General features: G+C 36.1%; 1 protein-coding gene across 1 annotated transcript; it reads right to left on the bottom strand.

The window, feature by feature from the left end:
* Positions 1-1,046: 1,046 nt before the first annotated feature.
* On the bottom strand, positions 1,047-16,188 carry LOC133305107 (uncharacterized). Its single transcript, XM_061505242.1, has 15 exons — positions 16,005-16,188; positions 15,079-15,137; positions 14,624-14,741; positions 13,801-13,874; positions 13,232-13,300; positions 11,709-12,299; positions 5,195-5,730; positions 4,919-4,983; positions 3,642-3,721; positions 3,402-3,506; positions 2,612-2,784; positions 2,397-2,525; positions 1,706-1,858; positions 1,492-1,622; positions 1,047-1,400 (listed from the first exon to the last, which is right to left on the bottom strand). Exons 1-15 carry the CDS (start codon positions 16,186-16,188, stop codon positions 1,387-1,389), a joined length of 2,481 nt encoding a protein of 826 aa, XP_061361226.1. The 3' UTR covers positions 1,047-1,386.
* Between the last annotated feature and the right edge of the window lie 1,258 nt (positions 16,189-17,446).

Genomic DNA, 17,446 nt, shown 5'->3' with positions numbered 1-17,446 from the left:
TAGCCTAGTGGTGTTGGGTGTGTTTAGGGTGTATTAGGTGTGCGGTTCGATTCCCTGTCATGTCCAAAAAAAAAATATTAATAAATAAAAGTAGGCACGCATGTCGACTCATGTAACAGAATCGACTTTAGAAGTATATAAATAATAAATAAATTATAAAAGTTTTGAAATATTGTATTACTGTAAAATATTCGTCCATCTTAAAGTCATATATCTTAATTTTGTTATTTATCATTTTTATATTTTAAAAAAAAGAAAAAAATATTTATCCTTTTAAAGGATAGTCATTTTATTTTTACTGTTTTTTATTTAATATTTAAATTAAAAAAATATCTCATTTTCTTGAACCATAATTTTTATTGTGTAATTATTTTTCTCACTATCAAACAATAATTTTGATTAAAATAACAAAATCTTATGTCATTTAAAAGGACAAATACTAATCCCTTAAAAAAATATTATGAAAGGTTACCTCTTAACAGCATGACCATAAGTCTATGTAGGTTTTCTGAAAGGTAGATTTAGATACCTAAATGTTCATTATCATAAAAAATGACATTATTTTGTAATATCTCTAATTATGTTTGTAATTATTAATGTAATGATAATAGAAACATAGACAGTTTCAGTTTATTTATTTATTTCTCTTATGTAATCTGACTTTAGTAATGTTCCTTACTAAAATTATTACAAAATAAATTGCGCTTAACTGTTTGTTATAATTACCTTTGAATTATGTTAGTCCCACTTCAATGTTTTAGGGGGGAAAACTGAGATATAATCACATTACTATCAACAACTTAAACAAGAGTTATGTTGTGAAAGTAGAATACTTAGAAATTTTTCATTTTAGAATTTATACCCCACTATTACATGTGCTAGTGTCTTCATCAATAGTAAAAGACATTTTCTTTTTCTTTCTTTATGTTTTTATCTCAACCTTGTATTTTATAAGGTGTATTGCGAACTTCTCCATTTTTTTTTTCATTTTCATAAAATAGCGAACTGGAGTTAAGTTATGAAGAAACTGCTGAAGTAAATAAGATCCATTATGTTGAGTTGCTTTTATCAGAAGATCTCTTAATATGACACATTTCAAAGGCAAGTTATCTTCTAAGCTATAATTACATAAACAATGCCCTATTATCCTATGACAAAAATTTATCCCTAGTTTGATTCTTTATCCTAGAGATACTTAAAGCAAAAACATCCTATAAAGAATGCCAGAAACAAACCTTATGCTGACAAGAATTTACAAGAGACTGCTTTGCTTCATCACTTGTTATTGGCCTCAGAATTCACTCCTAGGATGATTTCTTATCCAAGTCAGCAGTCATATATTCCTCATTTCCTCCTATTCAATACTGGCACATTTTTGTGCCACCTTCACATGAACTTACCTTAAACACAACATTAAAATCCTATAAGATCCACTTATCTACCCTCTTCAGTCTTCACACCCACCTATTCCATATATATTATTCTAACCACCTCTTGGAAGTGAGTCCTGATGAGTCAGTTCATAGTTTCCATCTGTAGATAGCTGATTCTCACTGTCCACGGTATTTGCTTTTGAACAAAGGAAGAAGAAAGATGATGTGTATATTGTAATATGCCAACAGCTGTAAACATATCAAAAGAGTGCAAACATGAGATAGAGAAGACAGAAAGAGAGTGAGAGAGGATAGTAGCAATATTGTAATACCTATGCCAAAACCAGTAGTTTTCACTGGTTTCAAGTGTCCAGCTTATTGCTGCCATGGCCAATGCAACAAAACCAGCCAAGGCAAAAGCCCAACGGTACCGTCTCAAAAGTGTATCAACAACATTACGTAGCCATCGTTTTATACTTTGCAAACTGCAGCGAAAATTCATCGTTACTACTTATTTAGTTATATGGTTTATTGTTTCTTCTGTCACAAGAGATAAAATTATCTTTTGGAACTCCAAAACGAAATTATTTTGGGATTGCAGGAGATAATTTTATCTCCACTAACGGGAGAAATACTTTTCCTTTAGTTATATATTAAGTCATAACCTCATCAGCAGTGTTCACGAGTTCATCATCAAGCACATGCCAAGTTTAATATAAAAGCATAAAACTGTTATCAGACCATGAATTCAGTATATGAAATTACAACCTTGAAGACGCCTATTAAGGTTTAACCCAAATGAGATTTAAGGTAGTCATGGAGCTAGATCTTGCTACAATCAACCACAAAACTTATGGGGGTCGGAGGGATCGGCAACAATGGCTAACCATGAATAGGCAGTGAATGCATGAAAAATAAAAAATATGAAAATAAAGCACTGTGCCATCAATTGCTACTATGTTACCTGTAACCAATATATATTGCACTCAAACAAATTACTCTCTTAAGTACAGAAATTCTCACCTGTGAGAGAAATTAACTGAGAACCGAATTGAAAAGAAAAGCGACCTATACTTTGTTGAGATCTCTATCAACCATCCAATAAGGAGACCAAGAGCACCAATCACAATCACAAGAACAACATTTGAAGACCTGCATAAATCAGCATAGATAAATATGAAGATGACGTAAACATCTTTAATGGTGTGTGTGAATTGTCAGTCTACTAGTTCATATACCTTGTTGCCTTTGTTGCAGCCATTAGGGCAGTAAGGATAGCAACAGCTGTGTGGATTGCCCTCTTAAATACCTCGTCAATGGTAGCTAGATAAAGAAAAGTGCTAATCACAGCCATGAAAGAGAGCCAGAAGTCCATGAACTGAAACATTGATATGTAAAGCCATTGTAAATTCTCAGGAGAACAAGTATAGCCATTTTGTATTACATTGTATTTTGGATCATACTATCCTTAAAGGAAATTGTAAAGAACCTTGGGATACACCACCCCAAAAACTAGCTCAAAGGGTGGAAGTGCCCAAGACCTTATAAACTCCACATTAGTTGCACATACAACCAATGTGGGACTATATATCTCAACACGCCCTCTCACACGAGAGCCCTTTTGGGCTTGAAGCGTGGACAATGCAACAGGCTCAGCCTACCTGTGCTAAGAAATTCCACAAGAGAAAGTGGGGGGCGACGAGGCTCTGATACCATGTAAAGAACCTTGGGATACACCACCCCAAAAGCTAGCTCAAAGGGTGGGAGTGCCCAAGACCTTATAAACTCCACATTAGTTGTACATACAGCCAATGTGGGACTATATATCTAAACAGAAATTAAATTTTAGCTCATCATCTAAGCATGTGTACAGGCTAACTATGACAGATGCCCAAGGCTTGTGCTTCCACTGCATAGGTTTAACTTGTAATAGCTATGCCAGTGACATAACGTTTCTAGTTCCAAAAACTTCTCTTTCTATACATTTTCAGAAAGAGCAAGAGGGAATATTGAAGGCAGAGCTCTAACCTGTAAGACATTATAGTTCAAAGCACACCAGGTACCTACATCACATGCATGATATAGTCCACTTGAAATTCCACTGGATGTAAATAAAATCCATTCTGCAAATGCCTGCATAAAGGAAATTATGGGTTTTGCATAAATAAAAAAGAAAAAGGAAACTATGTGTTCCATGTCACCACAAAATCTATATAATGAGATAATAAAAGTCACCAAGAGTAAAAAAAAGTAAAGGGAAAGAACCACCTTCTGCCGAAGGGCCCAATAGGCAGGAAGTATGGCTGCAGCATTTGATACAATGAGAAAAATTGATTCCCGCACATGTCCTACACAAATTTTCAATAACTGGATTAAGAAACAAAAAATATAAGAAATATCTGGCACACCATATTGGAAATCAAAATTCAATAGCAAATATACAATGAAGAGCAAAGTAGGAGTTGAGCATACTTGGATTTTAACTGTATATATATTTAGACCGAAGTTGTCAAACTCACGAGTTTAAGTAAACAAGTGAAGAGTTAAATTTAACTTATAAGCTCACCAAGCTTACATACTTAATTAAAATTACCAAATAAAAAAAACATGTTTTGATATCTGCAAAAAAAATTACTACAGGTGCATCATAAAATGAAAAAAGAATAAAACAAACAAATACCCATATTTATAACTAATAAATAAGTTACACAACAAGAATTATAAATTTGTAACAGCAAAATAGAAATAAAGTTGATACTCAGCAGCTTTCTGTCACATGCTTTGCAGGCCATTTAAAAGCAAAAAATGGACAAAATGTAGGGTGAGGGAATTTGACTGGCAAAGAGCTTTGAAGCAGGTGAACATGTTTTTGTCGGTGAACTTGCGTGTTTACCCTAGTATAAACTCAGCAAATGCATTCAATGGTACATGTTGCAATTTTGTTTTGTAAGATCGCAACAAGAAAGAAATGGATTGGCAAAGAAACAGTAAGGTCCACATCTGGTCAGTTGATTACTTCTTCAAGAACCATGCAAATTGTATATAAGTAGACGTATATAACTGTTGAGATATATAAAATCATTAATGTAATCTCACCCAACAGTTTAAGCTTTTGGGTTGAATTGGTTCTTTACATGGTATCAGAGCCTCGGTGTACCGTGTTCGATCCTCACAGCCCCGCCACCTACTTTCTTTCTAGTGAAATTTCTTTCTTCGCACAGGTAGGTGGGCCTGTGCATTGTCCACCCTTCAAGCCCAGTGGGCCCTCGTGTGAGGGGGCGTGTTGAGATATATATAAAACCATTAATGTATCCTCACCCAACAGCTTAAGCTTTTTGGTTGAATTGGTTCTTTACAATAACAATATGTACCGACACATGCACAAAAAATATTATCGAAAAGAGTATGTTTGTAAACAACTTCGTTGGATTTTTCTGATATATACTGTCAGTTAATAGACAATTATTTTCTTAGTTGAATAGAGCGAATCAGATAAATACAATAAGAGTTAAACTAAGATACTTGTCTCAAAAATGAACAAGCACCTTGATGAGTTACAATTTCAATGCTACAGTCAAAGCCTCCATGGTTTCGATCACAAGAGCAGAAGCTGAGACAAAAAAGTAAATCGTTAATTCCTTAATAAGTTGGGGAACAAATGCTGGAAACTCCACAATATGACATCTGATTGTTTATTTTTTATTTCACAGTGCCTCAGTCATTACCAAGGGCTTTTGTATTCTATCCTAGCAATTTAAAGAAAACAAATGAAATGTAAACAAACTGATAAAATAAGAATGAGCAAAGGGCTAAAGATAAACCTGTATGATGTCAATCCACTAGCATCAAAAGAAAATTTACAGTCCCCATGAGAGGAACATCTTTTTGGGCATCGTTCAAGTGAAAGAGACATGATAGTTAGCCCCGTCACAGAATCACTGCTGGTATTAAGATGTCTTAGACCAAAACCCCAAGTTCCTTCTCTAGCATACATGATATAAAAATTAACCTTGTCATCACTTGAATCATATAACATGAAAAACGTAGATGGATCACTTCTCCTTGTCTTGTTAGCATAATAATAGTCCCAGCTATCAAGAGATGGTAATCCACCAAATCTAGCATAAACTTCATAACTGATCTTCACATCCGAGGATAGCTGTATGTGAATATTTCCTCCAGCTCCACCACGAGGAATGTCCAAAACAAAGTAAGTCCAAATGTTTTCAGGTTCTCCATTGTATGATGAGTTTCTTAAAAGTGGCTCAAGAGGGAAATTGGCAGAATCATAAGATGCTCCTCTACCAACTGGTAAATAATATGACTCAAAGGGGGTTGAACCTCTCCTTACAAATGTCTGCAGACAATCATTCTCATCTTGTCAATGGATTATTCCAGTTTATAAATATCTTCAAGTATCAAGATATAGAACTAATTCTGTTAGAAAAATATAATATAAAACCATTAATATAGCTTCACCTAACAGACTTAAGCTTTTTGGTTGAATTCATTCTTTACTTGATATCAAAGCCTCCATGACCAAATAAATGGTCAAAAGTTTGATTCTCACTGCCACTCATTCTATTAATAAATAATTAAATATTGTGAAATTTCTTAGCATAGGTAGGAGAGGTCTGTGCATTGTCCATCCTTTAAGTCCAATGTGCTCTCATGTGAAGGGGTGTGTTAGAAAAATATAATATAAAACCACTAATGTAGCCTCACCTAACAACTTAAACTTTTGAGTTGAATTGGTTCTTTATAGACTCTATCACATGGTGTTCTTAAACTTAAATCTATGTCAACAAACCAAGAAAAAAATACTATTTCAGAATCCTGTTGGATAGTACTTCATTAGTGAAAAGTGCCAATATTTTAATTCTATATGAGTAATATTAATATCTTGAACAAGTTCTTTAAGTCTTATTTTTCAGCATTGGGCATAAAATAGTTTAAATCTCAAATATCATAAAACGAAAGTTCAGCTTATCCTAGCAAAGGAGTCAAAAAATGAACTCCCAAGGGACAAGCACCCCATGTACACTGTTAGAATATATTAGATATGATTAGATATGATTAGTCTGATTAGATATGATTAGATATGATTAGAGTCTGTAATTATTCTGATTGTATTAGGTCTGGGCTTTTCATATAAGCCCATTAGAGTCTCTATATATTGTAACCCTCTGAATTAGATCAATACACAACATATTCTTTTATATTCAAGTTGGTATCAGAGCTCTTTGTTCTGGGAATTTTCGCTTCCGCTAAAAACCCTAAGCCCACTGCTTAGGCGTTCTCTCCTTCCTCTAACGCCGTGCGTCCCTCCGGCTTAGTTCTACACTGTTCACGCGGTTTTCCAAAAAAAAAAAAATAGTGTTCATCGTGTCCGTACAGGTACTGTTCACTGTCCGTACAGTTACTGTTCACCGTCCGTACAGTCTGCACTGTTCACCGTCCGTACGCTTTCACTGTTCGACGCGACCGTACCGTTACTATTCACCGTCCGTACAAAACATTGTTCATCCGTCCGTACAGATTTGGTCATCTCCTATATAATATCATGGCAGCAAATGATTCTGATTATTCGGAGGTCAATTCTCAACCTCCTCCTGTCAAAAAATTTCCCAATATCATCTCTACCAATGTTGGGTCCATTACCTCTTCAAAATTGAAGGGTTCTGTTAATTACAAGAACTGGGCCACCTCTGTTCGAGTTTGGTTCTTTGGCCAAGGACATGGGAACCACCTCACGACTAAGTCTACTAATGTCCCTAAGGAGACAAAGTCTGATTGGGAAAAGATCGACAACCAGCTTCTGAGCATCCTCTGGCAATCTATTGATCCAGTTGTCTTGGACATCTTCTATTCGTTTGAAACTTGTACTGAAGTGTGGCAGGAAGCAAAAAACCTCTACACTAATGATGTTCAGCAGCTCTATTTCATCATCTCTCAGTTTATGGAACTGAGCAAATCATCTGACATTCAGATGGAAACATATGTTGGCAAGAGTCGATCTTTGATGCAGGCATATTTGGATATGTTGCCTTACCCTACTGATGCTACTGCATATCGGAAACAGGTGGAACGCCTCTTTATGGTTGCCACACTGTCTGGCCTCCCTGAAGAATATGATAATGTCCGGGATACTATCTTGACTAGTGGGGAGCCTGATCTTTCAATGACGAATCAGCGTCTTCTGAATCTGAATAAGAAATCTGCTCCTGCATCGTCTTCTGCTGTTGATTCTACTGCTCTAGTTTCTCGTACTGACTTTCGCGGGAACATTGGAGGTGGACGTGGTCGTAGTAGAGGCCCGGGGGGACGTGGTCCAGGAGCCCCCGTAGGACGTGGTCCAGGAGCCCCAGGAGGACGTGGCCCAGGAGGCCCAGTCGGACGTGGTCAGCGACCTCGTTGTAATTACTATCAGCAACTTGGTCATTATGAGGAACGTTGCTACACAAAGTACCCTCACCTGCGACCTTCTTATGCTGCTAATATAGCTCAATCGGATTCTGCTTCAAATGGTACAGTCTCTCTCTCTTCTGAAGACTATGCAGCATTCCAGACTCTTCTCAGAAAGGTCTCTCCTCACTCTCAGGCCTCTGCTTTAGAAACTGGTAATCCCGTTGCTTGTGTTTCTCATTCTGCATCACTTGGCCCTTGGATATTTGACTCAGGTGCTACTGATCACCTCTGTGGTAATAAGGAACTCTTTTCATCCCTTACATATTCTGATAACTTACCCTCTTTTACCCTTGCTGATGGCACTAAGGCTCCTGTTCATGGAATTAGACAAATCTGTCCAACTTCCTCATTGACCTTAACATCTGTCTATTATATTCCTCACATCCCTTACAATTTAATATCTGTTAGTAAATTGATCACCTCTCTTAACTGTATTGTCACTTTCTCAAATCGTTTTGTTTCTGTGCAGGACCCGGGTACGGGGAAGACGATTGGAGTGGGCCGTGAGTCACGGGGTCTGTTCTACCTGGTTGTGCCGAGTCCTTCCGTTGCTTGTTCTCTCACAGAATCTCCACAACTCATCCACAGTCGCCTCGGGCATCCTAATCTTTCCAAGTTACAGAAGAGGGTTCCTCTTTTTTCCGGTCTTCAGACTTTAGATTGTCAGTCATGTCAGCAAGGAAAGCACATACGCTCCTCCTTCGCTAATCGAGTCAATAAACGAGCTGATGCTCCTTTTTCAATTATTCATTCAGATATTTGGGGTCCTAGTCGTAGTGTGTCTGTTTTAGGTTTTCGATATTTTGTTACCTTTATTGATGATTTTTCTCGTTGTACTTGGATCTATTTAATGAAAAACCATTCTGAGTTGATTTCTATTTATAAAAAAATTTCTGCTGAAATTTTTACTCAATTTGGTGCCTCTATTCGTATTTTACGTAGTGATAATGCTAAGGAATATGTTTTTGTGGACTTTTCTAATTTCTTAGCCAAACAGGGTACTTTACACCAAACTACTTGTCCTCACACTCCACAACAAAATGGAGTAGCTGAACGTAAGAATAGACACCTCATTGAGACTGCACGGACTCTTCTTATTCACATGCATGTCCCTCTTCACTTCTGGGCCGATGCAGTCCTTGCCTCTTCTTTTCTCATCAACCGTATGCCTTCATCTGTGCTTGATAATGCCATTCCTTATCACTTATTGCTTCCAGATGCTCCTCTCTATCCTCTATCCCCACATGTCTTTGGTTGTACCTGTTTTATTCATGATCTCACCCCTGGTAAGGACAAGTTAACATCCAAAGCTTTTAAATGTATTTTTCTTGGTTATTCTGATCTTTAAAAGGGTTATCGTTGTTATTCTCCAGATCTTAAGCGTTATTTAGTTTCCGCTGATGTCACTTTTCTTGATCAACAACCCTTTCATTCTATCCCATCTCAATTGTCACAGGTTGATCATGTTCTTCTTGTCCCTTTTCTTGACTTGTCTTTGCCAGTTGCAGGTACTTCTATTCCAGATAAGCAACCTCATGCTTCAATACCTGTGGACCGTCCACTTCTCACTTATCAGCGTCGTAAAACTGTGCCTCCTGTCGACTCGACTCCTGCTGACTCATTGTCCCCTGCAGTTGATTCTTCCCCTCCGGATCCTTCACCAGAGGCTCTTCCTATTGCTCAAAGAAAAGGTACACGTACTACTCGTAACCCTTATCCTCTTTATACCTTTTTGAGCTATGACCGTCTTTCTTCATCTCATTTCACCTTTGTTTCTAGTCTTTCTTCTATTTCTATTCCTAAAACCACAGGTGAAGCACTTTCCCATCCAGGGTGGCGCCAAGCGATGCTTGATGAGATGACTGCACTTCATTCCAATGGCACTTGGGACCTTGTTTCTGCTCCTCCAGAGAAGTCTATAGTTGGTTGTCGCTGGGTGTTTACTGTAAAAGTTGGACCTGATGGTCATGTTGATCGACTCAAGGCACGCCTAGTTGCCAAGGGTTTTACTCAAATCTTTGGCCTTGATTATGGCGATATATTCTCTCCGGTCGCTAAGATGGCGTCAGTCCGCCTATTTCTTGCCCTTGCTGCTGTTCGTCACTGGCCACTCCTTCAACTTGACATCAAAAATGCCTTTCTTCATGGTGATTTGCAAGAGGAAGTTTACATGGAGCAACCACCTGGTTTTGTTGCTCAGGGGGAGTCTGGAAAAGTGTGTCGTCTTCGAAAATCCTTATATGGTCTCAAGCAATCTCCTCGAGCATGGTTCAGTCGCTTCAGTTCTGCCGTTCAGGCGTTTGGCTTAATCCGCAGTAAAGTTGATCATTCTGTATTTTATAGGATTACATCTCCTGACAAGTGCATCTATTTGTTAGTCTATGTTGACGACATCATTCTTACCGGAAGTGATCAAGACAGAATTCGTCAGTTAAAACAGCATTTATTCAGTGCATTTCAAACAAATGACCTTGGGAAGCTGCGTTACTTCTTGGGAATTGAGGTGACGCAATCTAGACAGGGCATCTCTATTTGTCAAAGGAAGTATGCCTTGGATATCCTCGAAGAAACTGGTATGTTGGGGAGTAAACCAGTTGATACACCCATGGATCCTAATGTCAAGTTATTGCCCGGACAGGGGGAGCCGTTATCTGATCCTGGACGTTATCGGAGGCTAATTGGGAAGCTCAATTATCTTACTGTGACTAGGCCAGATATTTCTTTCGCTGTTAGTACGGCTAGTCAGTTCCTTGATTCCCCTTGTAATTCACATTGGGATGCTGCTGTGAGAATCCTCCGATACATCAAAGGAGCACCAGGAAAAGGTTTGTTGTATTCAGATCAGGGAAATACAGAAATTTGTTGTTATTCAGACGCTGATTGGGCAGGATCACCCTCGGACAGGCGCTCTACTTCCGGCTATTGTGTCTTCTTTGGAGGAAACTTAATTTCGTGGAAGAGTAAGAAATAACCTGTAGTTGCTCGGTCTAGTGCAGAAGCTGAGTATCGTGCAATGGCAAATACTACCTGTGAGTTAATCTGGTTAAAGCAGTTGATTCAAGACCTTCATCTTTGTGAACAGAAACAACCCATGACACTCATTTGTGATAATCAAGTTGCGCTACATATATCCTCTAATCCTGTCTTTCATGAGAGGACCAAACATATAGAGATTGATTGTCACTTCATTCGAGAAAAGATTCAATCAGGAGAAATCAAGACTGCTTTCGTCAACTCCTCTGATCAACTAGCGGATGTCTTCACTAAAGCTCTTAGAGGTCCTCGGGTTCAATACATTTGTAACAAGCTTGGTGCTCATAAGATATACGCACCAGCTTGAGGGGGAGTGTTAGAATATATTAGATATGATTAGATATGATTAGTCTGATTAGATATGATTAGAGTCTGTAATTATTCTGATTGTATTAGGTCTGGGCTTTTCATATAAGCCTATTAGAGTCTCTATATATTGTAACCCTCTGAATTAGATCAATACACAACATATTCTTTTATATTCAAGTTACACTATTGATTTCACTGAGATAAGACAGATTCCTATTTCTGCATACTGCATTCATCTCTCTGATTTGTACAGTTCAGATGTTATCAAAGTCTTTAATTTGCTAGCAGAAAGTTAATATTCATACTATAATATTTCATTTTTTATTTTTGTAGTGAGCGAGATATGACTACATTTGATCATATCCTGATTCTACCTATTTGTAACGTTAAATGTAGTTTCATAATCCAAGAAATATCACATTGACACATTTTGAGTCCATTATCAAAATATTATAAAGAAACCACTTAAGGTTAGAGCACAAAGAAAAAAATAGAGGCAGAGGCACATTTTGCTAAGAATACTACCTGAAGCATGTAGCTATCCATTGTACAATTGGGTCCAGCTTTCCCAAGTGGGCAATGAAGAACATGAGATTCCACTGAATAACAAACTCTTACATCACTATCCTGAGTCTTTGTAAGATTGACTGGTACTATACTAATGTACCAACGACCAATTGATGGTGATGGAATAACCAGGGGTGCTTTATATAGATCACTGAAATAATCATGCAAAGTCACTGAAGGCATTGCACCATGGCGAATAAAACACATTAAACTAACATCATTTGCACCAGAAGTGTTATTTGAAGGTGTAACATTTAATCTGACATTTGTTGCCATAATGGTAAATTCTTCTGCCACATTCATTATATCCAAGGAGAGGAAGTTTGTTACACCTTCATGAACACAAAAAGTTTCAAAATTACTTTTGCAGGTCACCAAAATTTCCAACATCGGATTGTTAGTTGTAGCCTCCAAAGCATTATTGACATCAGAAGCTGTGCAAGAAAGTGGATAAACTGTACTGTTACAGAAATCCCCCCTCATGATTGGATTTGTGCATGCTTCAACACTTATATTGGCAATGTAGGAGTATGCTGAGCCTCGGATAATCTGCAGAGACAGAGAAGTGACTGTTTATTCATCCATATGTTGTTAATGTGTCAAGACCTTTGCTGAGTGAGATAGAATGAGTCAAATAGAAATCTTTAAAACCCATTTTCTAAGTGCTCAAAAATTGAATCTTTCCACTAGCTTTAAAGAAAGAAAGTGGGCTAGTATATAGAAATGATGTGTTACACTAGGTACACTGAACAATCTTTCATCTGAATGACACAATTAAATTTGACTCAATTGCCAAGCCCTCTGTGTATCTGACAAAGAAACCACCTTATGAAAAAAATCATGAGTATAAACCCACATTGAAGCATGGAAATTATACCCATCCCAAAGAATATTCACTAGAAGACCAGAAATCGTTGGCTGGAAATTCTAACATTATGACAATCCAAATAATAATAACAATATTCTTTTGCCAAACAGAAGTACTTGATTTATTTTGAAGTAGTATTATTTGCAGAAAACTTGGAGTTAATCATGGATTGAATTGAATATTTATTAATAAAATTATTATTTTAGAAGATTTAGATCACGATAACATAGATTAAAAGTTAAACGATTTGTAAACAAAATTTAGAATCATCAACATCACCTTCATCCCAAACTAGTTGGGGTCGGTGGTAGGTGAACCTAAACAGAAAGCAAGAAAAGATTGAAATGTAAACAACATTTAGAATAAAGAGGAAAAAGTAACAATAAAATCCACCACCAAATTCAGGATTCAAAAAGAAACAATTCTGTTTAGTTATGCACAGTAATGTTAAAAGATAGTAAGTGCTTCAACATAAAGCCTTCCCTTCTAGCATGGAAATGCATTAAAGAGACAGCACACTAAGGATTACAAACTGTTCCAACAAGTGATGAAACACACTTTGAATGTTCAGATTTCTTTTGGATAGAAGTAATATCTGCATAATAAACCTTACCATCTTCGACTGTGTCCTTGTCGGTCCAATGCCGTTGAAAAGACCAATGTACCAAACACCTGGAGATATCTGAAAAATAATTTCTTACATTTACTGTTTATGGTATTATAAAAAGAACTAAACAAAAATTACTTGTGAACTAACGCTTCTCCACTAGTAATATAGGCTTTAGAGATATAAAACTAAACTTGTGCACCTAATAGCTAAATCTTTTAAGGGGGTTAATCCTTGACATAGTATCACGGTCTATATTGCTGCCCCCATTCTTCATAATTAAAGTTGAATATCAGCACAAAATAGAGTGGGCTGGGACATTATCTGCACTGCACTTCAAGCCAAGAAGACTCTAGCATGAGGGTGCATGTTAAAGATATAAAATTGATCTTGTTCCTTTATCTAATAACTTAAGCTTTTAAGAGAAATGGTCCTTGACAATCAGAATCTTAATATTAAGCCTGGTACTTCTAAGTCATTATAAGCATAAGGAGATGCTGAGCTAGAAGACACAATGCCGGCAGCGTTAACAAATAAAAGATACTGCTTCAAGTAAAAAGGACCTACAATAATACCTGATTGTTTGTCAGTTTCATAGTGATATTTTTCTGCATAGGAAAGCACTGCTCCACATCTAGACCATTTATGCCTGAAGGAAACGGAACAAAAAGTAATAATGGGACACAACACCAGAAAGTTCAAAAAAAAAAAAAAATTGTCTATTCTTTCTTGTCAAGAAGGTAGGTAGAGAATGACAGAGAGAACAACTGAATGGGGGATTGGAATCTTCTGTCCCCCTTTTTCCTGTCCCTTTCACTATCCCTCCAATGGAATAATGTCAACTCAGCCAAAAAATTTCTCTCTCTCTCTCTCTCTCTCTCTCTCTCTTAAATGGCAATACCTTATCTCTTAGTTGTCAATTATTTTAATGAGTTGACAACTTTCAATTAAAGGGACAGGATTTGAATCCATGAATGAGTATTGTCAACGTGATTCAAAATAAAGCACAAAAGTAGGAAATAAAGAAAACATTGCACATTCGCAAGTTCACTATCATCCATTACATGATAACCAAAGAAACCATCATAGTAGAGCACATAAAATAATGGAGAGGGGGAAAAACTAAATACATACTATTGAATCAAAACAAGAACCCGCTCCTCAAGAAAGACGCTAATTTAATGAATACTAAGAACTTATTGGGACTCCAAAGGTTGTATCATGTTGATGGATAATAGGGTATACTCAAATGCAATTTCTTGGTTTTTCACAAACTAAGTTCGTAAGTAATACTATTAGAGGGAAATTTAAGACAGAATTTATGTTCTTGAACTTTAATTAAAAAAAAAAAAAAAAGTTTAATTAACTTCAGTTGAGTTTTTTAGTTGGGTCTCCTACCAGAGATGGCTGAATCTTTCATAGATGTGTTTAAGGCATCTGGTAGTGGAGGACTTCCATCTCTAAAGCATATTATTGGCAGTGTGCTCTTTGGAACCCCTTCAATTCTTGAGACATCCTGTAAACAATATATATATATAAAGTATGAACAAATGAGCAAGGCAAATAAACCAGAGCTGATTAAACAGAAAGATGATATCCTGATGAGCACTCTTATGAAATTTTTCTGTAGCACAACCAACAATGACAATTGTAATAGTTACATCAAGAGAATTTTAAAAGCAAATATAAACAGGACTCTTTATCAGAGAAGTATGTCATTTGCATTTTTACTTCATGTAATATGAGGCATTATAAAACAATATGAAATAAATTAAATCCAAAGGCAACAAGCATCATATAGATGCTGTTATTCTAAGGTGACCCTATCAACATAGAAGTATGGATATACTTACAAGGTCTACATCTGAGTTCAATGCTATAGACACTGCAGAAAACCATGGCGGCAAGTCAACTGGAGCAATAGAAACATCAGGAGACAAGTAAGATCATCCATAAGTCCACGTATATCTGAAAATTAGTTTTCTTTTTTTTTTTTTTGTTAAAAAAAATCTTTTAAGTTTTTCAAAATAACAGAATTCATAATCATATAACCAATTGAATCACCAAAGCACAAGGAAGGTAAAAAAGTTAGCCAAAGCTGAAACTCAGCAAAAGTAAATGACACAAAGCTGATTGTTATCCATTTCTTGCTCATATAGGGATTCTGATGATAGTAGTTAAATGTAACAAATTCAATGTAGCACAAATTAAACAACAAATGACAAACACCAAAAAAAAAAAAAGATTGTATCCTATGTTTCAAGTCAACTTATGGCTCTTCCAATGTTACGGTTATAAGGCTACACCAGTAAAATAATGCCATATAATCTGTTTATCCATCTCTGAAATCTCTATATCAAAAGAAAACATAAGACTCGTGATTTCATAAAATCAATCATTGTACCCAGTTTTACCTTTGCATATTTGCAAAAAGACTCTTTCGCACATCATAGCAAAAATATATAAATAATAAAAAAAGACAAAAAAAATTGACACCATTATATCCTAGATTTTCCTCAAGAGGGAGCCCTGCAATACAGGAAAACAGACCAATTTGCATAATCCTCAAGAGACTCAACAGACGAAGTAAGATCAAAGGAAAACAAGAGAAGGGAAATCATTCTCCTATAAATTCACCTTTACATTGAAATTCAATTCCTACCCATTAAAATTCACACAAGGTAATGCTTCATGATCAACCACCACCACAACAACAACAACAACAAAGCAAATGATAATCACTATAAAGAAAAGGGTCACTGCCAATTGGCCCACACACCTCTAATATAGCGCCAATCAAAGGGCCTGAGCCTAGTCTCAGGGTAGCTGAAGCTTGAAACAGTAAAGGTTTCACCTGTGCCCAGTTCATCATTTGCAGAGAGAAAGCCAAAGGAACAAGAAAAGAGCACAAAAACGCTTAGAATCAGCTTGGGATGACACCATAGAATGAAATTGAAAGCCATCTTTTTTATTATTATTCTTGTAATTTTGGTGGCAATTCTCTGATCATGGAGACGCCGTAGAGTGAGTTACGCAAATGGGTATTAGTGGATTAATTAAATAATAATGAAAAGAAAAATCTTTGTTGGTGAGAGAATGTGGTAATGACAACAAGAGAATGAGAATTATGAGTCATTAGCTAAATACTAAAAAAATAAACACAGAAAATCTATGATACGATGATGCTTTTTTGTTTTGGACTTAATTAACTCTTGTTGGGTTGACTTGCCTCTTAAGATATTAGAGACCTGACGGCTCTACCAACATGGTCACATTGTGGTTTGTAAATTTTTGCACGTGAATAAATAAAAATAATCAATGCATTTCTATATATTAAATATTTTTTTCTATCTCTTCTCGATCTGAATGTGATTTAAATGTAATTATAGTAAATATACTCAATGAGTAGAACTCAGATAGCAACATAAGTTGAGCAAATAAGAAAGAAATCTGAAAAATTTAGATTCAATTATAATCAAATATATCTTTGGATAAGACAAAAAGCTTTAACTGAGTTTAGTCTCATAGTTAGATCGGAATAAAAAAAAAAAAAAAAAGGTCACCGTTCCATATTAAATTATATTTTTTTTAAATACTAATTTATTTTATAATTTATTTTTAAAGAAATAATACATATATATTCTTAATTTTTATTTATTTAATTTTGTAACTTAACTATGTATTTTGCCCCAAATTATAATTACAAACGTAGAATCTAAGCACCACTTTATTTGTAGAATCTCACCTAAGACCAGCAACTTTTTTTTTTGGTATGTTTTAGAACTTGTTTAGTTTAAGATTTTTTTTTTTACTTTTTAATTTAATTAATAATTACAAAATGTCATCATGTTATTTTCATTTTTCGTACAGACACTTAAAAACAGAAAACAATATGAAAAATGATCCGTAAGGGATCCGAGTTTGTCTTAGGCGATCTCATATTGGTGATTCTGCAATCTCTAGTGCTCCGGAAATAAATATGCACATTAATATTTTATTTTTTTTTGAGTTACTCAACCCTAATTATCTCTTTGAGACGAGTTGGCTCTCTCCGGTATCCCCACGAACTTCGACTCTTTGAGACGAGTTGGCTCCCTCCGGTATCCCCACGAGCTTCGACTCTTTGAGCCGGCTATGGGACTAATCCGGAGTGCGGGGGAACAGTGATGGCTAAAGATTCAGCCCCCTCCCCAAGAATGCATTCAGCGAGAATCGAACACA

This window comes from Gastrolobium bilobum, unplaced genomic scaffold (assembly GCF_033153095.1).
Source record: "Gastrolobium bilobum isolate Gb01-03AN ecotype WA unplaced genomic scaffold, APGP_CSIRO_Gbil_v1 utg2363, whole genome shotgun sequence".
Taxonomy (NCBI): Eukaryota; Viridiplantae; Streptophyta; class Magnoliopsida; order Fabales; family Fabaceae; genus Gastrolobium; species Gastrolobium bilobum.
This window is presented reverse-complemented; position numbering and strand designations above follow the sequence as displayed.